Genomic DNA, 27780 nt, shown 5'->3' on the forward strand with positions numbered 1-27780 from the left:
CTTCTGCGCAGTAGTTCTGCTGCGTCAGTCAAGTACCAGCTAACAGCGGTGAGTTGTGGCTTGTGAGTGACAATCCAGACACCATTTCAAGAGTTCCTAATCCCAGGTTGATTCCTCTGGCTTTCCCACACCCACTCCTTTACTCTCCTGTTGCGGAGCTCACAGGAGGTTTTAAACAAGCATCCCTGCTCCTCAGGCCTGATGCTGCTGCACCCCGTGTGGCCCATCAGCACCGGTTGCTCTGTGTGTAGCTCCAAGGGGCTGACAGACCTGTTGCAGCAGCTGGGGAGGGTGCAGGTTCCAGCTTGGAGGTGTTTACAGCGAGGTTCTGTCGTGCTCTTGTGTCTCTCCCTCAAGCTAATCAACAAACTTTAAGGTTCCAAGGCTCAGCATGTGATGGAGACTGGATGAGAAGGTCAGTGACTGCTGCTTAAAATAAAGCCTGAAATTTAGACAGACTTTTCTAAGGTAAGAAATTAAATTTGAATGTAGCTGTGAGCTACTGATCTACTAGTTCTTTCCTAAAGGGACACTTGATTGCTTTGCCAGGCAGAACCTTTTTAATTTGGATGGTTTTAAGAGACCAGGGTGAGAAAATTGGATGATGTTGCTTTGAGGGTTGTTCTATTTTCCTTATGAGCTTTTAAGTGATGGTGAAATTCTGCTGCACTTGTTTGATCTAGTTTTACTTGCCCTGGAGGCTTTGGAGAGATTTGAACTAACTGGCTGGAGTAAAGGGGTCTGAGAAGGGAGAGGGGCTTGATTACCTCCCCAAAACTCAGGAGAGCTGCTTTGACAGGGCTGTGTTGTGGCAGTAGCTCAGCAAGTGCTGTGTGTGACTGGGGTTACGTGTAACAGCTTTGTGCCGCAGGGGAGCTGTGAGTGCAGACAGGGAGATGTGAAGGTGAACTGTACAGAAGGTAGAAATCTGGGGACGGGAAGCAGAGCCAGACTTCAGGATCCCTAAGCAAGCTCAGTAATATCCAGGGCTGTTACCACCAGCTCTGGTAGGAAGGTATCTTTCCTTTTGTTGTAGCTTTCAGTTGAACGTGCCGTGCTGATCACTGTACTGGTCAGCAAGAACGGACAGAATGAGAATACGGGAGAAGCAACGCACGCTGTCAGGTACTCAAGTGCTAGGCTCAGAGTTTCAGGTGCTAGGCAGAATTCCTCGGTGCCAGACAGGAAACAGCAGCTGCTGCTGTTGGTTAGGCTTACGTTTTAGAGCCATAGCTTTACTTTAGACAAGCATTTAGTCCTGAACTGCACCTTTACCTGCCCCTCAGCCCCAACGGGGCAGGGACAGCGTTAAGCAGGCTCTGCACCTGCAGGTGAGCAGCACGGGAGTGTAATCTGTTACCAGAGAGCCTGTTACTGCCAAACCTGTTAGAAGCTGCACTAGATTTCCTTTGCTTTATCTAACACTGAGGGAAAGGAGTGCTGGTGCTGGGCAGACTTCCTGGCTGTTCTGGGGGAAGAGCCAACATTTTCTGCATCATTAGGCTGCTGGTTGTGCTAAAGCTGTTATTTCTCTTTCTGTAATGTATCAGGGAGAGGAGTTAACAGGGATGCCACCGTACTGGGGAGAGGTACACACACCCGGTAGGAGGGGAAGGGTCAGGTACAGATCTGCAGAAGCTGTAATCATTGCTATTGTAAAGCTCACTGAAATGGTAGCGCAGGTTGATTCTCTATTAACTTCATTTGAGATTGTTAGTTGTAAAAACCAGAGCTATCGCTACATTACAGAGCATTGTAACAGCTTCTTTTCCCAGGAGTTCCTTCCATCCCTCCTTTCCAAGCTGGGTGCTAGGGACAAGGCTTTAGGATTTTAAATTAGCAGCCGCTCTCGTTTCCATAACAACAAAAGGGCTGTTAGAGGTAGAATAGCGTTTGCAGTCTCTCGGCAGCTGAAGTCACACTGCTGCTCTGTTTTTGCTTCAGGTTAAGGAGGAGCTGTTGTTTCTTAAAACTCATGAATCTGTAGTACAACTCACATGTGTCATCTGGAAAGGGACTGAAAGACATTAACGAGCTTAAGGCACGCTGAGAGTTTCAGGAAGGATTAGGAGCTTTGCTTTGCTTTTACAGCCAGCTTCCAGGACTAGGAAAACAGCGTGGCACAGCTCCCACCCGCCCTGCATCCCTCTGCCCCTGGGACAGCGCTGCTCGTCCCTCCAAGCTGCAGTCACACGGCTGGAGCAGCCCTGACCCCACACCAGACACGGAGGCAGGAGGTCAGGCAGTTTGTTTATTGGCAAATAAGTGCAGAAAACCATGAGCCCTACATACACAGGCGCTCAGTGCCCTGTTACATTAGAGTGGTCACAATACCAGTGGGGGAAAGTGCAAAAGATCAATAAACAAGCAAGGGTAGTTCTGACATACTGAAGGGAAGGGAGTGAACAGAGAACCTGGTGCCGGTGAATTTCTCTTCGATCCAGCTTGAGTGGGAAACTAGTTACACAGCAACAGCAGGCCTTTAGTGGAGCTCTAGCTAAAAAGAGCATTCTAGGGTTAAAATGCGTACACACCTGACCGCTCCCTTTGAGCTAACCCACCACACACACCGAGGGCAGCCTGAACTGGTTAGATGTGGATATGGCCAAGAACGGCTTGTTGGAGACAACAGCAAGGGGGACTACTCGTAACTGTCCTAGGATGCACCAAGTCTGTTCACTGCTGAGACGGGAGGGGAAAGGTGTTGGTTAAATCAGTGATCTCGGGTGAAAATAAGGTCAGGCTAAAACATGCCTGGAACAGATGCACTGAAAGAAAAGCCTGGACAATTAACACAGGGAGCAAAGCTTGTAAAAAGGCTTGTAAACTCTTTGCAGTCCAAGAGCGGTTTCTCAGAGGAAATGCAAGCAAGATGCATGGTCCCTTGTACTGAGGTTTGATTTTTTGACATACAGGCTCTGTGTTATGAGGTTGGTCTCGACCAAGGGATTTCCTTCCAGCCTCACAGGACAGTTCTAGATGGAAGCCATCAGGCACCGCTGCAGTAAGCACGGCTCTTAGAAAGCCCTGCGTTACTGTTATCCCAGCTGGGTTGAACCAGCTCTTAACTCTCAAATTCAGCTTTCTTGCCTTAAGAGCTAGACTACCTCAGAGGGATCGTGTGGGACGCTTCCCCAGCGGAGTGCTTGATGGTTTGACTCAGGCAATTCTACTGCTGAAGAACAGAGAGGATGGGAGGGGCAGACAGGCACTAACCCACACCAAACACAAGGGAAATTAACTTAACCTCCATGAGCAGCTGCTGAAGGAGACAGTTTGCCGGCCCTGGGAAAGCCACTGTGATAAACAAGACTAGGGCAGGGTAGAAAAAGTAATCAAGGAATCTTACGCCAGCGAGACTAACCTCAAAGCAGGCTGCACTGGTAGTTAATGAATTCAGTCTCGGGTGCCATTAGCCCTTTCCCAAAACCTGTCACAGCTTTACCACTTTTTTTCCCAAATTTCTCGTGTTAGCAATGGAGTGTCAGCCCTGACGAGAGCGATGGGCTCTGATGAAGAAATCCGCATTAGAAGTGCCAGGAGATGAGGGGTGCATTCCGCTTCTACATTCTTCGTCCTGGAGGCATTTAACTTAACAGTTCCAAGTAAGTGACAGGAACTTTCCCCTTCTGGTTCCCTCGTTCTCCTATGAGCCAGTCTGGGTCCATGCCTGGCAGGCTGTACACAGTGATCATCTGGGGAGAGAAGGCAGCGTTAAACAGGACCTGCTTCTGCACGCAGAGCCAAGAAGTTCAGTCAGATGTGTACCGAAAAGAACAGTAAGTTAATTCCTAAAGTTTATTTAGCAGGCATCTGCACTTTTCCCCTGGAGCCTTCCTGGAACTATTTGCAGCTCTAACAGAAGATCTATTGCCCATCGATGTCCCTGCTGCCTTTTCATTCTCCAAATTGACTTAAAGTATTTTTGCATACCGGGCGGCTTGATACTGCTACGTCGTCACCCTTTCTGGATACCAAAACTCAGTCTAGTCACCAAAACCATTGGCAGCGTGCTGAATTTCCTTTGTTCTCAGCAGGATTCGACCAGGCAGTAGCTTATCCCATTAATCCCATAAACTAGCTAGGTGTGAGGGTCTCAGTGAAGATCCCAAACGTTGGGGTGTTTTGTTAGCTGGGTACAACAGGCTGTCCAAGTCTTAAACAGCAACTGGCCCTGAGTGCAAGCTCACTGCAAAGGATACTACGGTTAAGGAAAAGATTCTCTTATCAGTGCCATAAAATGGGGTTTTTAGGGGCAGGCAAAGTAACCAAGAGGTGGCTGACTGGGCAGCAGGCTGCTGCTGGGCGCTTAACAGCAACCTTCGATGCAAAGAAAAGCCACCAACCTCATCTGCCAGAAGTGCCAGCTCGCTGCTGTCAGCTGCTTCGTAATCATACAGGACTCTGGCCTTCCGCGTCCCGCTGGCAGGAGGCTTGACTTCATTGGGGTTCAGTACGCTCTCTGCCACGGTGTTGGGCACCCCGACAATTGTGGGTACGACTGGGATGGTGGGCACAGCGGGGAGAGTGGCAGCACCGACAGCTGGCGGAGAGGTAGCAGCTGGGGGAGGAGATGTGGATTCTGCGTTCCCTACAAATGTGCCTGAAAATCTTACACAGGAGAAAAAAGCAGAGTTCAGTTAGTCGCTAGTGTGAGGAATGAAGAAAGAGCTCTTCCCTTCAGTGGCTACGCTGCAGGGATGATGCTGCAGAGTTCCAGCTAGCACTGTAACATATCCACGCTGCCCTTCAGGCGGGGAAATGCACTTAGGTGCTGAGCCTATCCAGCAGGTGTTTGTCTGCTTACTTTTCGTCCCGTGTCCTGTTACAGGACTGCTACCTAACATGCAGAGGATGACGCTGTCGGGTGGCACCGCAGGGGGCTGGGCAGGTGGTACTTCAGGCTCTGCACTGCCGTATCCTCGCCCTGCTCTCACATGTTGTTTGGCCTGCTCCTTCTTCAGGACCGGGACACTCATTGTTGCTGTTAAACTAGATAGCACAACTGGAGGCTCCCCGGCTTTCTGGGCTCTCCAGATAAAGTGATGAAGCCAGGTCTGGTTTATCTGTGGTTATCTGCCCCTGTGCTAGGGGAGTGGAGCTCTGGCCTTTGGAGCAAGCCTGCACGCAGTTTGCCTGAGGTGTAGAGCTCTTGGGGCCAGTCCTGTACGTTATACTTACATTTCTCCTTTGGAGCTGCAAGCATGGAAAAGAAAGAAACAGGAGCAGTGAGTTACCAGGCAGAGGCCCCTCCGGGGTCAGCCCACCGTGCCGCTGTAGCAGGTATCAGAGCAGCGCTACCCGCACCCAGGACGTGCAGCCAGCAGCTCAGGTTCGGTTACTGCTGCGGCCGAGACCCTCAGCCTGTCACTTGGCAACAGGAATTTGTCTCCAGTGTGACTTAACGCATTTTGTGTAACCTTATATCCAAGGGGAAGGAGGCCTGAGCTAGTAACGGGACGAGCCACTAACCCCTGGGGAGGTGAAAGCAGCCCCTGACCTCACCTGCCCAGCTGCTTCTGCAGGTCCAGCATGTACTGGTAGCACTGCGCGTAGTAGTTGGTCTGGGACTCCACGAACTCATGGAGGCAGCGGAGGTGGTTCACCTGGGTGGGAGGGACCGCCAGTGAGTTTGGGTGCCGGAGCACAGAACCCCCTTCCAGCAGCTCCTGCCCCAAGGGGAGCAGAGTTGTGCAGCCCAGTGTTTAAGACGTGGCTGAGCGGGGTCCGCTCGTTCACCAAGTTTGGGAATGCTGCAGAGGCCCAAGGGTGCCCCTCAGCCCCCTCCCCGGTTTCCCAGGCAGACTCACGTGGGTGCTGCTGATGCCCTCCAGCAGGAGCCGTGTCACCTCTGCCTGTCGATCGAACTCGGTCTGAGTGAGCCGCAGCTCGTGTTCTGCCTGCAAAACGGGACAGGGTGTTCAAGGCAGCCAAGGCACGGACCCCTCTTCTGCCTTTTCCGGGGAGAGGCAACGCCCTCCTCGTCCTCCACCCCCCTCCCTTTTGGCACTGAGGGTGCTCGGTGGGATCCACATGCACCTCTGACACCGAGCAGCAGGCACAGCACGCCCTGGGCTGGGATCCCAGAGGGCTCCGTATTTAAACCGGATTCCTGCTTGATCCTACGTCGATCACTGCAGCTCATGGAATGGCAGCCCGAGACCGACACATCAAGCCAGCATGCTCCTGCTCCCGCAAGACTCAAACGTGAAGCTGGAGAGGTTTTGTTAGTCCTGAGAGAGGCAGAAAGCCAAGCCCCTGCTACCCACCGCTCCCCCTACTGCCTGTTGGAGGACTCCAAGATCTGGGCAGCCAAAGCTGCACATCACTGTCAGAGCATCCACCTCGCGGCTGGTACCAACTGCGCTGCCCTTGAGATGGACGCCCCACCTTCTACCTGGGCTCTCCTTTGAGCCTTGTGGCTTATTTTGAGCTGGGAGCAATTCAACAATGGGCACTGGAAGGCAGCTGTGCCCCCCGCGCTGGGCATTTGAAGACAGACTGACACCCCAAAACCTTTTTACCCAGCTCCTCCCCCAGCAGCAAACAGCAGGTTTCCACTGTGGCAGTTTTGCAGTTCCAGGAAGCCCAGGTGCATCACAGAATCGTTTGGGTTGGAAAACCTGAAGCTCACCAAGCTCCCGCAGCACCTGAGCTGGCTGCTGCCGGTGCCTGCTCTCCCCTCCCCGCTGCCACGGGGAAAGGAGCGACGAAACAGGCACATCTGTCCCGCAGCCCGCATCGCTCCTTGCACCAAGCAGAACGTGCCAGTTCCCTCCTGGGATGCGCTGTGATCAGCGGCACGGAAGGCTGGCGTCCATTTAGCTCCAGCTTAAAAGGAGAGGAGTTAAGGGGCTCGTGCCCCTTTCCCCTTCTCCAGGGTGATGTTGCGGTCCCAGGGCTGCCCGCCTCGGTGCGGCGGTCCCTGGAGGGCACCGGCTTGGGGACGGACGTCCTGTGGCTGCTTTGGAGATGCCCCATCAGCGTGGCACAGGAGTGGCACGCTTGGAATTGTCCCCAGGGGCTGATCAGACAGGCTGATGCTGCTGGTGTTCCTGAGCAGCATGCCTGGAGGACAGCCACAGCCAGCATCCCCCTCGGCAGGGCAAGCTGGGGGAGCTGCCGTGCGCCTGGCCCAGCGTTACCAGCACTGGGTACGGGCAGGCTGCAACAAAGAGATGCTTCCACGGGCCTTTAATCAGATTTGTCTATTTTAAGCTACAACTGAGCTATTTCTTTGCATCCCCTGAATAAAAGGGATTGTTTAAATGAGAAGAGGGGGGTATAGCAGGAAATAGCAGCGCAACGCCCTATCACACACCGAGACTTTTGCTCCAGTGGAGCTGAGCAGAGCCCCCCAGTCGCAGCAGAGCTGCCTGAAACTCGTCGTGACCAACACCAGCAACGCTGGGGTCCGTCCAAGCAGGACTGGAGGAACAGAGCCTTACGTGCCTACAGCTGGCTGCAGTCAGTTCATGTGTTTGAGGGACTGAATCAGTAAAACCAGCCGGTCTGCTCTGCCGATGCATGGAGTGAGGCAGCAGTAGGGTGCCGTCATGCACAGCGTGCAGGAGCGTGCCATGCCACCGCCCTGCAGCTCAGGCTCACAGCCGCTGGGGGTGTTGGCGGTAGGAAAGGTAACGGGAGCCCAGATTTGCCTCTGGAAGCCCCACCCAGAGCTCCCCCTGCTCCCCAGTCCGCTGGCAGCCCTCCACCCACCTGCCTGGAGGAGTCAGCTCCCCTTGGGGAGCCCAGGGAAGGAGCAGGAGCTGGGACCTGGCCTCAGAGCGGGCTCGACGAGAGGCTCCAAACCTCCCACCCGGCCCTCCATCAGCAGGGGCTGCTCGTGAGGACCCTTGGTCCCTGCGCCAGCTGCGCTCAGCGCTCCTGCTCGGACCCCAGAACAAGCGGTAAGGGGCTGCTAGAAGCCAACGCAAGGCACATGCAGAGGTGGAGCGGGCAGGGCCTTTCCCCCAGGAGCAGAGCTGACCCACGTCGCAGCACATCACCTCTGCTCCCGTGACACCCGTGCCGGGCTCTCAGCGCTGCCCCCATCCCATCCCACACGCCCGATTTGCCCAGGAAGCTTTTCACGCTCGCTGTGGCCGACTGGCCCATGGGGCTGGGTCTCCCCTTCCCAAACCGCTGTCGGCATCGCGTCGAACCCCGCAGCTACAGCAGCGGGGCCGGGACTGACAGCAGTCGCGCCCCTTCCCCTCGTGTGCGCGCACACGGGAGGGCCGGAGCCGGCAGCTCCCCGCCGCCCGAACGCCACCAACGCGCCCGGAGAGGTTCGAGCACGATTGCAGCCGGGTACTTACTTTTTCCACCTCGTCGCTCCAAAGCTGTGGGGGCCACAGAGCAACAGGAAAGGAGATCAGTGTTGGAGACGTGGAGGAGCACTCGGCATTAACACCAACGGGCAGGGACGCTCCGCGGACACAGCAGGCCGGCTCCGGGGACGAGCTAGCCCTTCACCCAGCAGCAGCGGTCAGGCTGGTGCCCCTTCCCCCTCGGTCCCGCACCCTCGAGCTCAGTTTCACAGTGGGTGAGCAAGGCTTTGTCACCACTGCCAGCAGCCCAGCTCCGCTCCCTGCCAGGGCTTTTGGTGGTAACCGCGTGCAGTGGGCTCCAGGAAGGAGAAGACGAAGCAGCAGGGTCCTCTGAGCACGGGGATTGCCTCGCTGAAGCTCTGCAGAGCAGGGTGTTGAAGGAGAGCCCTTCTTTTAGGAGCGCTGGGAGGCTGGCGTGCTGCTTGAGCCCACAGATAAGGTCCTGGGAGCTGCTGGGAGCTTAAACCGGAGGCCAGCGTTGCTCACCCACTGCTCGAGAGAGCTCGGGTTAATGGGATCGTAATCCAGGCAGCCTGCAGCTCCTGGCAGGCGAGCAATGGCCAGGTGCTGCCCTCGAGCCAGGCAAAACGTGAGGCTGCTCCCTCCCACACTCCTCCCCGGCTGCCTTCCCCTAGCCCAGCAGAGGGGAGCGGGCAGCTCCTTGGCCACGCTCCCCCCAGGCCTCCCCTCGCAGCTGCTTGCTGGGATCTGGCTCCAGGCCACGAAACAAGTGACGGGAGTCATGCACGGCGATGGGGAAGGGAGGGAAGGGGTAGAAAAACACATCGGTCCTTCCCAGAGGTCCTCGGCCTGGCCTTTCCTCGGCAGACAGCCAGCACTGCTGAACCTGCACCGAAGGCGCCCAGGAGCCACCGTTTCTGGACGGCGTGCTGGGCGTCGTGGTGTTTGGGGGCTGCTTGGGCCCAGCGCCCCTCGGCTCAGCTGTGCTGGGCATCGGGCACCAAGTGCCCCCAGGTGTGCGCTGCCAGGTGCGGGACAGCCTCGGCAGCTGATATAAGGAGCACCGGCTGCTAGAGCTGCTGATTCTGTTTTGGTTCCTGCTGCCCGTGGGTCGGCTCCTGCCTGGTGAGTACCCAGCCGGTTCCTCTCCCCTGTCCGGGCAGGGTTAGGGCAGCCGCTTCCCTTACCAGGGGCCGTCCTCGCCGCAGCACGCAGCGCAGTGGGGCTGGCTTCTCTGCCCCTCACCTGGATGTCTTAGTGTAGTAAGTCACGGGCTGGCCCAGAAAAGGCCTGGGTGATGCCAGCCGTGCCTGAGGACACCAACCTCTCCCCTTGCTCAGCCTGAAGGTGAAGGGAAAATCCCTGCAGGCAGCTGGGAAGCAGGTCCTGGCCTGGAGTGCCGCCCTGGCTCACAGCCTCTGCCAGAGCAGCCTGGTTTTTGAAGCAAGACTTACTACAGGGCAAGAGGGGAAGCTTTTGGTGGGGCCCAGGTCTTCCTACACAGCTTGTGTAGACAGTACTTAAACTGGTTGGGGCCCAGCTGAGCTTTGTGCTCTCCATTGAACTTAGAGCCAGATTGGTTTCTCTTCTGCCGGCCTTTCTGGCACAACCTCCAGCTGCGGCCCTGGGGTGCTCTGGGGCAGTCCAGCTTTGCCTTGGGCGAAGGCACCACGCAGCTTTAGTCAGAAATACTTGCCCCAAGAAGAGGGCAAAAGAAAGGTCCGTGAGCTGCAGCTATCTTCCTCCACCACAGCTCAAGCCAGAGGAACCCTCTTGAAGGTACTCAATGTGTTTTTCTTGGAATCATTCCTGGGAAGACAGAGCATGGCAAGTGGCAGGCTTTGAGGGAAAGGGATGTTTAGGCTTACGCAGCCCACGTGTACCTTACACAAAAACAAAAGGTCAGTGTGGGAGAGAGGAGAAATAGCTCCTCAGCTTCCAACTTATACAGAACTGGGCTGAGTCAAGGGGCTTGTCCCTGGATGTTTCTAATTCCAGCTAAGCCCCCTGTTACAGAAGGGGAAAAATAGAAGCACCGTGTTACCCACCTCACCAAAACAACATGAGTTTAGAACCAGAATCAGAGCTCAGCGGGCCCTGCTGAGGACACGTGGTCTGGGAAAGAGCTGACCTGTTTGCTCACCTGCAAGAGCAAGCTGTTACCTGGGCACAAGCAAGCCCTCCCCCAGAAGAGACCAGCTTAAAAGCAAGGTTAGCAGCTCTGCAGCCTGTGTCCTGGCAGTGAAGCGGCACAAAGGCCTCTGGCCTGGAGGAAAAGCACAGCAACAGCATGAGATGCTCCTAGCTCGCTGCAGCGCCTGACCCCTTGGGATGAATGCTGGGATTAGAGGGCTGGTGCAGGGCAGCGCTGCCCGCACTGAGCTGGGGAGCAGCCCGGGGTTAGCCCTTGTTCTGCCAGTTAGACACCGGCTGCTGCTGAAGTCCTCCTGCTCGTGCAGGCTGAGGTCAGGCGGCACCCAGCCCCCAGCTGCAACCTCTCAGAGGTGTTTTGGAAGCCCCAAGGAGCACTGCTGGCAGGGGCAGTGCTTGCCACGGGTGCTCCTGTGCAGCCTTCAGATGGGATCAAGGTCAGTGCTGGCTGCGTGCCTAGAGCCAGGCAGGCTCCTGGAGCCTGGCTCAGCTGGCCCGTACCCCCAGCAGAGCTCTGAAGAGGGGTCAGTGAAGTAGGCACGGACATGCCAGGGTGCGGACCTGCGGGCTAGCAAAACCTCCCATCTGTTTCCCCAGTCGTGGTACTGCTCTTGGTCAGCTTGCAGCTAGGTGATGGCTAGACGTGTTCAGCTGAGCACCTGGGCACTCTGCAGGATGCCAGTGCACGTTATGAAAATGCCTTCAGGTCTGCTTTAGAGACCTTCAGGGGACGGTCAGGCTGCTCTGGTCTAGTCTGAGTTATTTGGAGGCAAGGAGAGCCCAGCTTCTCTCCTCTGATTGTCCCAGGGCTCAGTGTTAGTCCATTACTACAATTCCTGCATGTCCTTGGCACAGACCTTGCCAGCAGAGAAGCCGCGGCTGCCGCTCGTGTGCTAGGAGAGATGGAAGCAGTCCTTGCTGCGGCACCGTCAGCATCAGCTTCCTCCCGAGGAGCCTCCTCGCCCAGCCAGCTGCCTGTTGAGGCAGTTCTCCCCCTTTTGTGCGGAGCTATTTCTGATCCCAGCATCACTCTCAAGAAGGTCAGGACAGATACCCCCGGGAACTAACACTGATGCTGGCAGCCCAGACAAGCCTTTCTGCGGACGGGACGGGTTGCCCGTGAACCACATCCCACTTGCTGCTGGGGGGTTTTGGTTTGCTCGTAGGCCCAGCGTTGTAGGTATCTACAGCCCACCCTCCCCAGCCCTCCCAGTACCAGATCACTCTGCGAACAGGCATCAGTGTTGTTCTGGACGCTGTTTAGGAAGCGAGATGGTCAGTTTTCAACATTTTAACGAGAAATGCGACATTGTGCGATGGGGAGCCATGAACACAGCACAGCAAGTCACTTGTTTGACCACAAGCACACAGCAGAGATGCAACGGGCTATTCATCCACCCCCAGCACGTGCCTGGGTAACAGCCACAGACAGCTGCCAGCAGGAGGGCAGGCCCCAAGTGGGAGCCAAAATGAAAGGACCTCTGTCTGCAGAGCAGACAAGCCTGTGTGTCGGGGTTACTGACACCACGGGTGGCACAGACGCCTCCGCTTTTGCTTTTCTTGACTGGCTAGAAAGCCTCTGAGCACTGAAGCCACAGTAGTGAGCAGGTAGCACGTGTGATATGGCCAGTATACGGTTGGGAGCATCCAGAAAGACCAGCCTGTGAGGTTTATTTCCTTTCAATTGCTCCTCTAGCAATACAAATACCGTCCGAAGAGTCCCACAAAAAATGTGGGAACAGACTGGGAGAGAAACTGGGAAGCAAACCAAGCAGCAAAACTGCCAGACCCTGCCAGTGCACCCTCAAAAGGTGACCTGCATCCTTACATCGAGTCAGAGAAACTCCAGGCATCCCATGTCCCATTAAAATGTTGAAAACAGCAGAGCACCAGGTCTAAGTTTGTCAGGTGAAGAGAGGGGCAGGAAGAGGTTGGAGAGGCAACATCTAGGAGGAAGCAATCTTACCGCTGATGCGCTGGCGGAGAGAATGTAATTACGAGGTCTAGTCTCCTGAAAGTCAGGCACAGCCTAGTAGGGGAATAGAGTTTCATGTACAAGTCACGCAGAGGAGTCGACAGGAGTCACTTGGGCAACAGGAGGAAGAAGGGGCTGTTGTTTTTTTTCCTCTTGGTTCTGGGAACTTCGCTCAAATTCCCAGGGTTGCAGGAGGGAAGTCTCCCAGCAGTGGGGCTTGGAAACTCTCCCCGGGTGGGGAACAGTGAGAGGAGGGGGGCTGGCTCATGCGGCCACACCTGGTACTTAACAGCAGGCGTTTCTACAGGTAGAAACTCTGCCTGTACTTACAGGTGCCTGCTGCTACGGCAGCCAGTCAGAGCGGTGATGAGACAGCACAATCCTAAACGTGTTTCCCATTGCCTTGCAGCCAGCAGGTTGCTCTTCTCGTGTTGGCCTAGTCCAGTGGGCAGGGCTTTCTTTTCCCTTGCTTCCCACCTCAGTTCTAAAAGTGTCCCTGTCCTTGGGGTGGGCACGATTACTTTCAGAGCACGCTTTGCACGGTGCCTTTTAAAGAGAGCCATCTACCTGTTCTCCCTCTCGACAAGCCTCTCAGCACGTTTCTACCTTGCAGGCTCAGATCTGCCCTTTTCAGCGAGGGGCACGGCTCGATCAAAGCAGATCTAGCCCGAGGCCTTGCTGCCACCGAAGGCGGTGTGCAAGCTTTCAGCCTAGAGGTCAGAAAACCCTCAAGCCAGCTTCTTGACAGCTAAGCCCCTGCCCTGGGACAGGAAGACTTAGGTACTCCAGAGGTTTTCTCTGTTGGGAATGCAAGGGCTCCGGTCCATCCCCACGCGTAGTGGGGGCTCGCTAACCACGGTGGGATACTTCAAGCTCTTCCTAGACTGGCCCCTGGCTGTAGCATCCCCCAAAGAGAGAAGCCAACCTGCTGGCTCACATCAGGACGCATCGCGCTTGGTCCTGGTCAGCCTTTATTCTGCAGTGGGTTGGGGTGCAAGGCTGTGGCGCGCAACCCAGCTGTAATCCCGACGGGTCTCTAATCCTCTTGGGCCCCACGTTTCCTCTCCCGGGTTAATCTCCTTGCGGCTCACCCAGACCTACTTCTACAAGCTGACCCGAGTTGCTGGGAGCTGCAGCAGCCCTGAGCAGCCTGCTGGAATGGGTGAGTGACCGGTGGGTGAAGTGCAGTCGGGTGGTCCCAGCAAGAAGAGATTTTTTTAAACAGTCTAGGAGTTTTGGGAACAGCAGGAGGACAGAATAAGGAGGAGTGATTCCTACTACAAGTCAAACCTGAGTGCAGGGAGAGAAATGCACCAGTGAAATTTGAGGCTAGTAGGGTGGCTATGCTTGGCTCCTCCCTGTGGGGAGAGGAGTTCCACAATAATACTTCTTAGTTTTTAAATCAAAAGCAACTTAAGAAACCTCTCCTCCCATTCCCTGGTCTCCGGTGAGTCCCCAAACTAGTCAAAGCACATGGGATGAAGGAGGCAAGTTGCTCTTGCGCTCCTGTGCATGGGCAAGTTGTGTTTGCAAGCAGCGGTCAGAAAGACCCCGTCCCTCCCTCCCTCCCTCTTCCACTCTTGCAATGGAGAAAATGGGCAGAGCCCTGAGCCTGAGGGGCAGCACAGCACCACAACCAGGTCAACCTCCCTGTCATTGTCTCCAGACTGCCTCCCTTCCAGGGAGGGACTCACCACCCAGCCCAACCTCCTCCTGCCTGGGGCCAGAGGAGCCTGAGGGGGTCTTTACGTGAGCCCCTTGAGCACTGCTTGCAAGCAGTGGTGATGGAACATGCTCCAGAGGGGCTGCGGGCAGCTGATAAATGCTCCCATCTTTCCGGGGCAGCTTCCCCTGGCAGCCGCAGCCCTGACCAGTACGTGCTGCAGGGCCAGTCCTGCTGGACCAGGGAGATAGGAATTTTCACTTCAAATGGGAAAAAGAGACAATGAGAGGTGTTACAGAAAGTCACAGCACCGTTAGCACAGTCAATACTCACATCTCCCTCACACTGAGCAAATTACAAAGAAACAAAACAAAAAGGTTAGTAAACAAAACAGCATCAACAGGAAGGACAAAGCACAAAATCCGAGGGAAATGCACAAGCCCAGACAACCGAACAGCAGCTCACGGGGCTGGGCAGCAGCACACGTGGAGGATCAGTCACGAGACAGAAGCTGTGGGAACACAGGTTTGCACTCAAAGGAGAGGAGCAGCAAGAGAGAGGTGAGCTGGGAGAGGTGCGCTGTTTGAGGCCAGCTCGGATGGAGGGGTATGACACAGGACTCCAGGCACGCTGCAGGGTGCTAATCATGAGCTAACACGTCTGGTGGCGAGGCAGCAGCCCACCCCTCCGTGCTGGGAGCTTCCACTTGTGCCTCGTCCCCAGGTAGTCAGTGAGGCACCTCGAGGCCAGGGACCTCACCGCTGAGCTGGGTGCTCAAAAAAGCAGCTGAGGTTGCTTTTCTGTTGTGGTGATCTGTATCAAAGAGCTGTTCAGGCATGGCTTGGAAGCCTTTAGCAAGGCTCTGCACCCTACCTGGAGCACTCCAGCACTGCAGTTCCAGTGGGAGACCAGGTTTTGCTTTTCCAGCTACTTTGAAGTCCCTCACCCAAGCTGTTTGCAGCTGAGAGCCCTTGGGATCGCTTCATGTTGGAAGCAAGTTGAGGAGGAAGATAGTGAAAGGGAGGAAGCACACACCATGTCTGAATTCCTGCTCTAACTTAAGCCTAAGATAAAGCAACGGTCGCTGCTTCCACTGGGAGCAGGGGCACCGTCCCCTTCAGGATGGGAACTGGGGATTCCTGAAGGTACCTTCAGTGGGTCTGGGTGACCTGACTGATGAGAGAAGGGTTTTTTTTTAAGCTATTGCTTTTGTTCACCCAAAGCTTTGTTTAGAATTTCTCACAGAGGCCTGAGTACTGTCAGACCTGCTGGTGGAGGCCTCTGAGCTTAGCACAGCTTCTCCATATGGCATGACCATAGGTTCGGAGAGAAGGGAAAACACCTGGGAGCTGGCCACCCAGGGAGCTGCCAGGCCAAAGGCCCAGCCAAGCAGATGGCTACAAGTCAGGCTCGAGGCAGGTCTCCCAGGCCGGTATCCCTGAGAGTGACAAGGATTCCTGCTCGTTCTGACAGCGTGGTTTTGCTAGTCGAGTTCCTGGCCCCAGGCTAGAAGCAGAACTTGTTGACTCCTCCTGCCACAGGCAGAGCAGTGCAGGATGGCAACCTGCTTCAACAAGGCCTTCAGGGAGCCCATCGGTGCCCAGCTACGTCCCCTCTGCCTCCTGCTCCCCTGCCTCTGCCCAGGGCAGCTCTAAGAGGTACCTGAGGCCCAGGGAACGTTCCTGAGCTGGCAGGTCTCAGCCTCAGAGAGCCCTTTGCGGTGCTCGTCTCACGTCCCTGTTGCTCAGGCCTGGGGACAGGGACGCTGGTTGACTTGCCCGTCCCTTCTGCACTGACCTGGGAGCTTTGCTGGTTTACCAGCCGTGAATCCTCCGAAGGCAGGGGGCAAGGCAGCAGGTAACCAGGCAGCACTGTGAGCTATGTGAACAGGGAGGCTGCAGGAGGGGCCTCGTGGTGGCCAGCCTGACCCTCGCCACCCCTTACAAGCTCCCTCAGCAATTCTACCCGAGAAAGAGTTGGCCAGATCACAACTAGTTGGGAATCCTGCAGCGCCCCAGCACGCTTTCCTCTTGTACACCTTCCAGCTCAGCTCTCTCTTGGCTTGCTTCCAGATCCCCAGGGAGATTTAGCAAGTCCTCAGAAGATTCAGCCTCGTAGTTACCGGCACAAGTCACCCAGCTAGTAACTGAACAGCCAGGAACCGCTGTCAGTCAGGAGGCAGGAGCACGGTAAGTGTGAGTTTCCAGACTCTGGCAGCTCAGAACTGTTTGTTTCAACAGCTCCCCCATGAGAGGGCATCCAAGGAACAGGCACATGGCTCTTGCTCCCAGTTCCCTTGCACACCAGATAAGGAATCCTGTCACCCATGCCTGCCAGAGCCAGGAGGTAGTAGGGCAGCCTGATTTTTATCCAGAGACCTTGTGGCATTGCTCATGTGAGCCAAACCCTGGGGTCAGAAGGACAAAGGAGAATGAAGGAAAAAGTTACCGCTGCTTTTGCCTCGGCGGCTTTGGCTTTCTTCAGCCTGGCTTTGCAGGCATCCAGATCCAGGCGGCAGTTCTGCAGGATCCTCCGTTCTTTCTGGAAGAGACAGAAAGTGGGATAAGAGCAGGCTGCTTAGGAGCTGTTGGGGAGGGAAAGGGCCAAGGGATCATCTGGGAATCAAATCTATTTCCTAAGCAATAGGTACTTGTGAGAAAGAAGCAGTTGCCGTGTTCATCCTGCTAGCAAGAGTTTGGGGCATGGCTGCGAGGGATACAGGGTAACTTTCTGGAGACAGAGGAGTCTGTGAGCTCACAGTGCCCACTAAGCTGCAGGGGTCAGGGCAGGAGGTACTGCCCTCGCCCACATCAGACAGCGATCCTTCCCTGCAGCACAGGGAGCCCTGAGCAGATCTAGGACTGGCATTTCCCCTTCCTCGTGTTCTCCAAGGGGAGAGATGTGGGGTCGTCCTTTCTCATCGGGAAGGACGCGTTCTCCCAGCACTGTCTCCACTCCCCCCCGCCCTCCTCCTCCCTGGTGAGGTGACGAGCATCCCTTCCCCGCTCTGCTGAGCGTCCCTTCCCTGCCACCATGCTTACAGATATGGTTCGCCAGTCGCCTTCCAGGAAGTTGCGCAGTGGGGTCAGGAAGTTGATGGAAGCAGAGTGGATGAAGTCCCGTTCCGCTGCACCCAGGCGCCTTTGAGTCTCTCCAACTTTTATCAAGGTCTTCCCTGCAATGATGGGAGCCTTCAACTCCAGGAGAAACCAATTTCCATTGTGTTGGCTTAAGCCAACTCCCCCGGTGCTACCAGGCCCCAGCTTTGGGGAGCAGAAGGCACGGTGTACCATGCCTGGACAAGGTGACCGTGCCCGTACCGCACCAGCTTCAGCCCTAACATCCGTCTGCCTTTAGCTTCTGGCCTCTTCTCAACCACTCCCAATGCAGCTTTGATCTTATCTGGCTGCTGAGGCACTTATTCCACTGCTGTTCTTTTACTGCTACAGCTGCTTGGGCAGTATGATCTTTGTCTTATAAAACACAGGCACAGGAACAGAGCAACAAATTGAAAAGCACCAGAGCAGAAAAAATGAGTTGATTAGGCTCCAGTTGAGGCAGCGCTGCCTATAGATGCGGTTACAGCTGCTCTGCCTGCAACAGGACTTGCTATTGAACAACTATCGATTTGGTGAGCAGTAACAAAGCTTATGGCAGAAGCAAGGACAGTTGGAAGTTCAAGCCATGCCTCTGTGCGGGTCTGGGCTTAAAAGGCCTTAAATTTCCCTAGGAAGGGGGAACTGCTCTGATTTATGATCAGAAAGATGCACTGTGTGATAAGGAAGGGGCCTATTGAAGCTTGGAACCAAGCACCAACCTTCCCAAAGCTGTTTTCTTGTTCTTTTGATGGAGAAATGACTTTTTTCCCTTCTGTTTGCAAGCCACACTTAAAGGACAGTTCTGTTCACAGCCTAGAGAAACTACAACCAGATACTGCTCTAGGCAACAAAAAAAAAAATAATGTCAAACTTGACAAAGCTAAAACCATTCAGCGCACGTCATCGTTAGGGTAATTTAGAGAGCCATGGAAATAACACAGTAGTTTCTGCATCCCGTAACCACGGGCTACCCTGGATCAGTGTGTCTTTGCTTCCTCTCTTGCTCTGCCTGACTTGAGGACTGCATTAGGGCTGGGGAGACCCCCGTCCCTTCTCCACCACAAGGTGGAGGATGCTTTGCTGCAGAGTAAGACAGCCTTCCTCCTCCAGGTGGCCTATTTGCTCCCGTGCTAGGGAAGACCCTTCTCTGGCATCAGCTTGGATTGCCGTGGGTGTCATGGGCTGTGGGGGTACCCTCTTAGAGGGGGACAGCTCCCAGGGCTCGGCCAGGCTGCCTTACCGTAAGGTGTCCCCGGTCCAAAGTCATTGGCTGCCTCTGTCATGTACTGCGCCAGCAGCTCCCCGTTGGTGACCCGGGAGGGCACCTTGCGGTCGAGTTTCTCGTAGAGGAATTCTTCCACTCTGGCACCTGGAACAAAGATACCACCAGTGGTTACAGAAGGAGGGTGGAGGAGGGGCCCGTGGAACTGGCATTCACGGTGGCCCACCGCCTGCGGTCCTCAGTCACGCACCAGGCAGCAAACAGCAGCACTGGGAGGAGACATCCCCTCCCTCCGGCCACCTCCCCGTCCTTCCTCGTCCTCAGGAGCAGGGCCAGGCTGCGTAGGGCAGCAGCCGGTCACCTTTCAGCCCCAAGGCAATGAAGGACAGGCCCTGCAACGATGCACTTCTTCCAGCCCCGACAAGCAGGGCTTTCTGCCAGAGGGCACAACTTAATGCGGAGATAGGAGCGACGTTTGTCCTTCAAGCATTCCAATTCGGACTTACTGGGGTTTGGCTGTAGCAGGACCTCAGTCTGGCGCAAGATCTTCTCTGTCCAGTTCTTAGTCGAGTCTGCCCGGGCCAGGAGGTTTTCAAAGTGGGCATCTAATTCGGTCTTCTCAGCCTGGCCCAACTTCTCTTCTGTAAACTGCAGAAAGGAGGTAGTCGTTAGAAGTTCAGTTCTACTAAAGCAAAATTATGATGTGCTACAGAGCCATTAAGAGCTAGAGAGGCTGCTTCTGTCTTATGTAATTATCTTTAAATTAAGATAAAAGCCTTCAAAGTGTCTTTCTTTGTTACCAGGCATCTTTCAGGGGAAGAAGGCAATTTTTTTTTTAACCGAAGAGCAGAACAAACATTGAGCTAAAAATAGAGGGCAGCTTTGAGAGGTGTTCCACAATAAGGAACTTTTATTAAGGCAAATAGTATGGTAAAAAATTCTGTAGTCGTGAGGGATCTATTTAAATATGCACGTGGCTTCATGCTGGAGAGCAACAGATAGCCTCCAGATGAGGCAATGAGCTGCCTCCTTTTACCTCCTCCTAAGCAATTCTATGTCCTGCAAGCCCACTGGGATCAGAAATGCCATCAGAAACGCACAAGTCTGACTTCTTATCTCTTTAGACAAGCACACACACGACACCTCTCTTACCACAGGGCTCGGGCATGCCCCGTGACAGGGTCTGAGCTCACCTCCTGCTTTGCTGGCTGTGAGCTGCTGACTGAGCCCCTGGGGTTTAAGGGAGGCTCAAACTCATCTTTTAGATGGAAATGCCTCCAGCAAGTGGTGGCTCTTCAAGTTTTTCCTGTAGGAGACGTGGTGGCTGGACAGCCTCTGACAGAGGGGCTTGAGAGAAATATGATGGTGTCGGACCTCTCTCAGCACTCAGGTTTGTGCTGGCAACGGACTCTCCCCCCCTTCCCGACTCCTGTACGTTTGGAATTAGCAGCAGAGAAAAGCAGGCTGTGCAAGTCCTTGGTGTTTGCATACGGGGCAGCGAGATCTGACACGCGATCTGACAGCCTGGAGGGGCAGCGTGGGATGGCCTGGACACCCCCTGTTGCTTCCTTGGGAGGTTTCTGGGAGAAGAACTTACTCCCTCTCTTCCCACTCCCCATTCTTCATTCATTCTTCTCAGGAAGCTGGCCGGCTTCAGCACATTTTTAAGCACAATTCCCTGCTGTTGATGGAGCCAGCATGTCGTTGGATCATACTAAAAGAACCCTTTAGACAGCCATGCCCCCTGGGACCCTGCTGAGGTTGCATTTGTCCTTTTAGTCCTTGTTGTTGGCTTCAGGTGTTGTTCGGCTATCAGGATGTGGTACTGCACAGCCCCTGGCACAGCCAGGCGCCAGGAGATTAAAGCCTACCCCTAACCGTGCGCGCACCCAGCACAGTGCTGGGGACAAAGGGAGGCAGAGCAGGCCAGGAGCAGCGCGTGGGGCAGGCACACAGGGAGTCGCGTTATCGGCCACGTGCAAAGGCTGCCGGATGTCCGAGATACGCGAGCCCTGCAGGTATGGTTACACCGTGACCTGTTGGGTAAGAGTCGGGCAGTTAAGAGGTGATCGAAGCGAGGGCTTTGGGTTGCTTTGTACCTGGCTTCTGCCATCGCCTCTGGGGGACACGCACAGCTATCGGACACGAGCGAGCAGCTGAAGCAGTTTTTCCTCTGTCGCTGTGGGAAGCCCAGGGCTGTTTTCAGACTCTGCCAGGCTGGGCTGAGTCACTGCCATGCAGCAAACGGGGGCTTCCCAGGTATTTGGCACCGACGCTCGAGTCATCTGTTTAACAGCTTTCTTAAATAAGCCAAGACTCTGATGCAAGCCTAGCAGTCTCCCTCGCCCCCCTTTCCCAGGCAGCTTTTTGAGAACTCAGCTCACTTTCAAGCCCAGCTCTTCTTCCTGCAGCTTCGACATCCTGCACCAGCATCTGCCCCGGAGCTGTCAAGCTTCAACCCAATTTCTTAGCAGCTGCTTTGAGTCAGCTTCTCACAGTGTTGCTGCAGAGCCAGGTCGCTGCTGAAGCCCTCCGCAGGGCTACAGGCAGGCTCTTGAATCACTCGGTTCTGGGGAGCTTTGCGAGGTTCACAAGCACCCCTGTACTTTGCTGCTGTTTTCTGGAGGCCAGCCCTTCTCCCAGTGCCCTGGAAACGTGGCCACTCGCAGAGCGCTGGGCCAGGACTCGGGCACCAAAGCTGTCCTGCAGGAGGGTTGAGGGCACATGGTGGTCACTGCAAGCCTGGGCTGTGCCAGCAGGGGAGGGTGGGCAGGAATGCGAGGCACAGCCCGCAGCTCCAGCGGGGCAGGTCACTAAACAATCTCCTCTTCAGGCTTCATTTCAGAGCAGCAAAGCAGAGCCTGAATGTCATGGAGCGGGTGCGAGGGCACGGGAGGCTGCAGCCCCTGTGCAGGGAGGCTGTTGCTCCATTCCCTTAGTGCCTCCCTCACCCACCTCGATGTCGGCCACGCCGCAGGGTTCAGAGCATTGGCAGGGCGTCGGCAGCACGTTGCTGCAGGGGCTCCTCTGTCCTCCTCCTGCAGCACGCTTCTATGTCCTCATCTGTGCACTGGCAACCCTGGGCTCGCGTGGGGAGGCGCTGACCCAGCTCACCCGTCCCTTCATGTGACTTTCAGGGGGATCACAGACCTCGCTCGGCTGCGCCGTGTTGCTGGGAACCTCCCGTCAGGTGCAGGGGCGAGCTGACCACGTCTCCCAGGAGCAGCTCCCAGGATTAGAGGAAGCTTCTCACAAACGCGCAGCCAAAGGGGATTAGAGCTAAGTTACGCTGCCTTGTCCTACGAGCTGGCTCTTTCTCGTGGCTGGTGCCAGTGGAGGTCTGAGCTCTCGGGTGGCAACAGGTCTCAGCTGATTCTCGTGGCTGGTTGCCCAAGTCCGCGTCCCCAGGGGAAAGCAGGGTGGAAGAACAGCAGCTTGTGAAGTCTGGCTGCTCGAGCAGAACTCCCCCCATTCTGTCTCTCCACCCTTAAAGGATTTCTGTTGCTAGGAATTTGTTTTCATAACACTTTGAGAAATCTGATTGCATTTTTCCTTCCCACTGGACAGAAATAAGACTCCACTGTGAGGCTGGGAGATGCAGGGGAGCAGACAGGCTCGCCGTGCAGTCACTCCTCCTGACTGGAAAAAGCCAGATTAAAAACATTTTGTGCCTTGCTGGTCTGGGAGCAGCAGCACTGCTGGTTCTTGCAGCTCCAAATACTCCAAACCCTACAAGGGGGAGCCTTGTTTGCTTGTACCGAGCTGACTCATGGCTTGGTGCACATCCACCCAGGAGAGTCAGGGCAGGCAGAGCCTGTGCGAGCACAACGCCAGGGGAGAACCTCGAGCTCCTCGATCCTGCTGCCACAGAACCGCTCCCAGGTGTCTCCTAGAAGCTGGTGGTGGGAGGAACAGCCCTGCCCCGAAGCAGCTCCGGGAGGCACATCCTGGGGCCACGTGCTGGGTCCCGGTGCGGAGAGGCCGCTGCTGGTCCCTGAAGCTGACCCAGTTGAGCGCCAGCCCTGGTTTTGTGCAGGGAGGCTGAAGAAGTGATTAATAATGCAGGGCAGCCTTTTGCCGAGTGCCACTCGCACTCTCCAGGAAGAGGAGAGTCACGCTGCGTTCCAGGGCATCAATAATTCAGCCAAAGGTCGGGTTTCCTCCGGGAGGCTTGGCCGGCCAGCAGGAATGCTGGATGCATCCTCGGGGACCCGGTGGACAGGCAGGCTGACGGAGCAGGAGAGCAGCACTCGGGCAACAGGCACGGATTGCAAAACCCACAGCCGTGCCAGACTGCAGTCAGGGCAGCTGCCAGCGTTTACAGCTTGGGGGAAAGCTGCTCCTTCCCCACACGAGTTGTTAAAGGCCCTGCTGGGAAGGCAGGAGGGCGAGCGAGCGGAGCTGAGCTGGATGCGTCCCTCTGCACTACAGCTACGGCATCAGACAGGCTGTGCCTGCGGCCCAGCAGCTTGAGGCCACCGAGGTTAGGGTTTAAGATATCACCCGCCCTGTTTTCTTTGCTGAAAGCATTAGCGCCTTCCTCCCCTCTAAGCCAGGGGGAGGAGGTCCCACTGCTTCCAGACCTGTTTCACACAGAGCAGCCTGACTGCCTTGCGTCCTGTGGGAGCTCTCCGCGCCTCTCCCCTTCAGCAGGCCCAGGCTGGGAGCCCTAACGGGGGGCTGCAGCCCCCTCGCGGAGGATCGGGCGGCAGAGATCAGGCCCTTGTGCCACTCGCAGACCCTCCAGCTCTTCCAGCTGGACATTATTTCTGATTCATCTACGGTGGAATGCAACCACCCTGCTGTCACGAGGATCGAACCAAGGCCAAGGACCTGAAACCCGAAGTTTTCTTCTGCATCTGCCACTAAATTTGGGGCGTTGGAGCTTCTGAAGCCTCCTAACGGCTTCCTAATGCCCAGGCTGTTGGAACATTTGCTCTTTCGGTGCTCAGAGGCACGGCAGAGTCAGATTCAGCCCCTGTACAGGGCTGCATTAGGAAAGAAGCCACCGCCCCTTAGTCAGCATCTAAAAACTACCTGGATCTCAACTGCCTTGGAGCAGATACAGAGTATGCTTCAAGCGTTTGGGCACCGGGAGTCAAGGAAGCCAGGCTGTGAGCCAAGCAAAACTGTGTCAGAGGACAGAAGGAAGCCATTAGCAGGACAGCTTTGTTAACGCAGGAGCAAAGCATTTAAGAAAGTAAAAAAATCTTGCCCTTGTGGATTCATAGATGTGTTTCAAATGGAAACAGGATCTGGCCGGTACCTCTTGCCTTCAGACCCTTTCTTTAAGTCACCTCCTGGTGTCTTGAACGTGAAGGTGTCCAGCAGGCAAGGCATTAACCCCAGCACGGGCAGCAAGCAGAGGGGACAGCTCGATTTCATCACCGGATTTGGAGAGATGGGGAAGTCTGCCTTGCCTCAGGAGCTTCAGGACAGAACAAGTCAACCTCTAGCTGCCAGCAGTAACCGCATTAGCAGTGGGATACGCACCCAAAAGCTCGACTCCCGCTCAGGCAATTTTGCCCAGAGCAAGTTTCCATCAGAGCTGACAGGAGACAGATACCCACCGTTATTTCCAGGCATCCCTGAGAGAGCCTGGCTCGCAGCCTGGCTGGACCAGAGGCACCCAGAGCGTTACTTCGGAGGAAGAGCCGCCGCTTCTTGCAGGGAGGCTGGAGCTGCGATCATCGCCTTCTCTGCAGAGGTTTGGGATCGAGCCCCCTCCCTGCTAACTGGAAGGTGCAGGTGAACAAAGGTCGTGTTCTCCTGCGGCGAAGATGAAGGGAACGACCTGTTTGGAGTGTGTCTGCAGGAACCAGAGCTGTTAGGGACCTAACCGCGTCCCTCTGAGGATCCCAGCTAGAGGGCTGTGATTCACGGAGCGTCGGTGTGGCACACCCTCGGCTGGGCTGCTGAATCCCATACAAGCTCTTCAGCCACGCAGCCGTTATCCGTAGGGTATTTCCAGCTTGTCTCCCGCTCCCAGGGCAGCAGATCTGACCACCTCCTTCCTCTCCTTTATCTTCTGCTTTGCTTTTTTTTTTTTGAAGAGTGTTTTTTTGGGAGCATAAGAGATGCCACAAAGCCCACGGGGCAGTGCCTCGTCAGGGAGCCACGTTAGGGCACTTACTGCATACACAGCCTTGGAGAACTCCTGCACAGCTTCTGTCACGGCTGTGCCTCTCCTGCTGGCAGCGGGTACAGGGTTGCGCGCCCAGGAGCACACAAGCCCTGCAAGCTCCTAGCTCGGGTAGGCAGCTTGCTCCTCGGGTAGGAGAGCAGCGAACTGGTGCCTGAGCTACAAAAAGCCACGTAAAGGTGGTGATGGTTCTGTCAGGAGCCAGGTTAAGCCTAGGCCTAAAATCCTTCCTGTTCTTCAGCTGGGCCCACCTCCGGCTGTACTTGACAGGCTTCAAACCAAGACAGCTCTTGGGCTAAGCCTCTGGGAGGCGACCCCAGAGGGGGTGTGCTGACCACCTTCTGCCTCCTTTCCCCCCAGGAGCGGGCTGAGCAGCGCTGCAGCCCTTCTTTCAGCACCGGTTAGCTTTGGCCAGACGTCTCCGCCAGACAGTAATAGCTAGTGCTGTCTGAGCAGCACCGCACGTAATGGCCAGTCCATTTATCTTCCAGTCGCTGCAGTTCCAGTAAAGCGTCGCTTTGGTAAACGCCTGGAGCTGGAGAGAGCATCCCCGGCGCTACAGAAAACGGAGCTGGTTCCAGCCAGGTCGTACTCCTCCCCCCCCGGAAGATCTGCTGTGCAAAGAGACTGCTACAGACCCAACCCCTGCTGCCAGCAGCAGACCTCGGCTGTCATCTCCGGCTCCCGGCGATGCTCCCCCGTGCTGGATGAGGGCTGCGTGGGACGGCCCCAAACGGACCTGCTTCTCCTCGGGATCACGTTTCAGGAGGCGATGCAGCTCCTTGCAGGCTCCCCTGCTTGCACAAACACACGCGTGCTGCCGGCGACTACTAGGGACCATTTTGTTTCAAGTAATTACTACCTTAATTAGTCACACGAATGGTCGCATCCAAGATGATTTGGAGTAGGTGTAGCAGGCAGAAGCCACTATTTATAAACGCCTCCTTGCTCTAGAACCGGCGTGCAGACACTGTTCCCATGCCTGTCTCCTTCCTACGCCTTGAAGCTAAAAACCACTTATCAGAGACGTACAATGAGGCTTCCAAACATGCGATTTCTGTACAGCATTTCTGCCTTTCTTCTGCCACCAAGGTCATTTGCATGAGAACAGCATCTTTAAGCCTTCCATCTGCTCCTTATTTTGCACCTGTAGTTAATATTTCTCTTTTCATAACACATGACTCACTGGCACGATTACAGGGGCTGGTATCTGTTTACAGGAGAGCGATTCCCAAAAGAGCCAGGATTACCCCATGGCACAGCCGGGTTGGACCGAGGCAGCGCTGCTCCGTTTGTTTGTCAACCCCCCACGCCTTGGGTGGAGAAGGAGCCCCGTCCTGAAGCCACCAGCTGGACTGGAGCTCTCAGGCAGGATCCCGACCACCTCCAATGTGCTTCCCCTCTCCTCTGCTGCCTGCCCAGGAGCAGTTTTCCTTTCCAGCTGTTACTCCTGGGGAGTGGACGGAGCCGGCAGCCACATCTCACCACCTGCTGCACGCTTCGTTCCTCACGGGCAGCCAAGTTTCTTCCGTCTACAGTTCCAGGGCAGCACTGCAGCCCCAGCAAGCTGCTGCTAGCAGGTTTGGGAAGGACGGTTTGATGCTGCTGTACTCCAGCAAGGCGCTACCTGCTCAGCCTCAGCGGCTCCTTCCCACCTCTACCAGCGCTGTGTTTTGTCGGGTCCTGGGAGCTCCTGCAACCTGACCTCCTGCGCGACTGGAACGCGACCTGTGAAAGGCTTCTACCACACCTGCCTACCGAAAAGGAACAGTCCCTCAGTGGGGCTGGCCGCTTGCCTAGAGTTAGCTGAAGGGCCGCTTGCAAGATGTTTCTTTTTAAATAACATCCCCACGATGAAAGCAATACCCTCTGTATGCTCCTCTCCCCCTGCCCCAGTTGATGCAGTGGTTAGAAGCATCTCTGGGGCCATTTGCATGATCAGCTTTAGGAAACCCCGGGCTGCCTCCCCAGGGATGCGGCGGCAGCAGGGTTCAGGGGGGTTCCTGCTGGGGGTTCCCCAGCCCCGCTCCGAGCCCTCGGCGCCCAGAGGTCTCCCCTCGGGGGCTGCAGCTCAGCCTGGCCTGCGCAGCCAGAGCCACCAGTTCGGTGCCACCCCCAAGACGCCTTTTCCACCCTTCCTCCAGCTGGAAACCCAAACAAACGACAACAAAACTGCGCTAAACCCAGAGTATTTGTGGGGATCCTCCCCCCAGGATCCCAGGGCGCGCTGAGGGATGCTCCGTGTCTGGGAGAAAAGGGGGAGGACGATGCAGGGCTGACAGGGAACCCCACAGGGGCAGGGCTGGGGCCTTGAGACCCCTATTTAGGCCCCTGGGACCCCCCCTTAGACCCTCGGGCCGCCTCTCAGCCCCCCCTCAGACCCTGAGAACTCCCCATCAGACCCCTTTAAGGCCCTGGGGATCCCCCTCAGGCCCTGGGGTCCCTCCTGTCAGGCCCCGAGACCCCCCCCAGGCTCTGAGGGACCCCCTCAGGCCCACCTCAGACTCTGGGGGACCCCCCCCGGACCCCCCCGTTGCCGCGGCGACGCGCAGCGGCCCGGCCCGGCCCCCACCTGCATGGCTCGGGAGAAGAAGACGCCCGCGTCGGACGCCAGCTTCTTCACGTTGAAGTCCATGGCGGCGGTGCCGGTGCCGCCGGTGCCGCGCCCCCGCTGTCCCCGCGGCCGCCGCCGGCCGGGCTTTATAGCGCCGCGTCGCGGCCTCTTAAAAGGGCCGGGGCTGGGCGGAGGGGCCCAGGAGACGGCGAGCGGCCGGGAGGGGCCGGGCGGGGGCGGCCGGGCGGCGGGGAACGGCAGCGAGAGGCCCCGGGAGGCTGCGGGGTGCGCGGCGGGCCCCGGGAACCGGGCGGCGCCGCAGACGGCGGGTGCGGCTTGGCGGGGGCGCGTCCCCTTTAAGGCGCGCGGGGGCCGCGGGGGGGAGCTGTCAGGAGCCGGCGAATGGGCGCCCGCCCCGCCCCTCGCCCCGCCCTCCGCTCGCCGCCGCAGCCTCCGGCCGGGCTTGAGGGAAGCGTTCCGATTGGCGAGCCGGTGGGCCGGGCGGCGCTCTGATTGGCTGAGAGGGGGGGTGAGGGGGCGGGGGCTTGGCCCTGCGGGCAGGGTAGGCTGCGGCGCGGGGGAAGGAGACGCTGCCCTTCCGCGGCCATGGCGCGCGGCGGCGGGGGTGAGCAGGGCGCGCAGGGGGCAGCGCGCGGCCACCCCCCCACCCCCCCCCCCCCC

The 27780-nt window shown here is 56.5% G+C and overlaps 1 protein-coding gene and 1 long non-coding RNA gene across 9 annotated transcripts; one reads left to right on the plus strand and one right to left on the minus strand.

The window, feature by feature from the left end:
- Nucleotides 1-2237: 2237 nt before the first annotated feature.
- On the minus strand, nucleotides 2238-27300 carry SH3GLB2 (SH3 domain containing GRB2 like, endophilin B2). Of its 8 annotated transcripts, XM_035341316.1 has the most exons (13): nucleotides 27118-27300; nucleotides 18910-19051; nucleotides 18422-18550; nucleotides 17125-17258; nucleotides 16532-16624; nucleotides 14417-14428; nucleotides 12412-12474; nucleotides 8322-8345; nucleotides 5811-5900; nucleotides 5506-5606; nucleotides 5182-5196; nucleotides 4347-4611; nucleotides 2238-3695 (listed from the first exon to the last, which is right to left on the minus strand). In XM_035341316.1, exons 1-13 carry the CDS (start codon nucleotides 27178-27180, stop codon nucleotides 3588-3590), a joined length of 1239 nt encoding a protein of 412 aa, XP_035197207.1. In that variant the 5' UTR covers nucleotides 27181-27300; the 3' UTR covers nucleotides 2238-3587. The 8 variants fall into 8 exon arrangements, with proteins under 8 accessions (XP_035197207.1, XP_035197208.1, XP_035197211.1 ...); XM_035341317.1 differs by lacking the exon at nucleotides 14417-14428 and having other exon boundaries at nucleotides 27118-27299; XM_035341320.1 differs by lacking the exon at nucleotides 12412-12474 and having other exon boundaries at nucleotides 27118-27299.
- On the plus strand, nucleotides 9392-21611 carry LOC118175292. The gene is made up of 3 exons (XR_004754936.1): nucleotides 9392-9419; nucleotides 16156-16272; nucleotides 21541-21611. It is a non-coding gene; the product is annotated as an uncharacterized LOC118175292 (long non-coding RNA).
- Nucleotides 27301-27780: the final 480 nt, after the last annotated feature.

The sequence above is a fragment of the Oxyura jamaicensis genome, chromosome 17, assembly GCF_011077185.1.
Source record: "Oxyura jamaicensis isolate SHBP4307 breed ruddy duck chromosome 17, BPBGC_Ojam_1.0, whole genome shotgun sequence".
NCBI lineage: Eukaryota > Metazoa > Chordata > Aves > Anseriformes > Anatidae > Oxyura > Oxyura jamaicensis.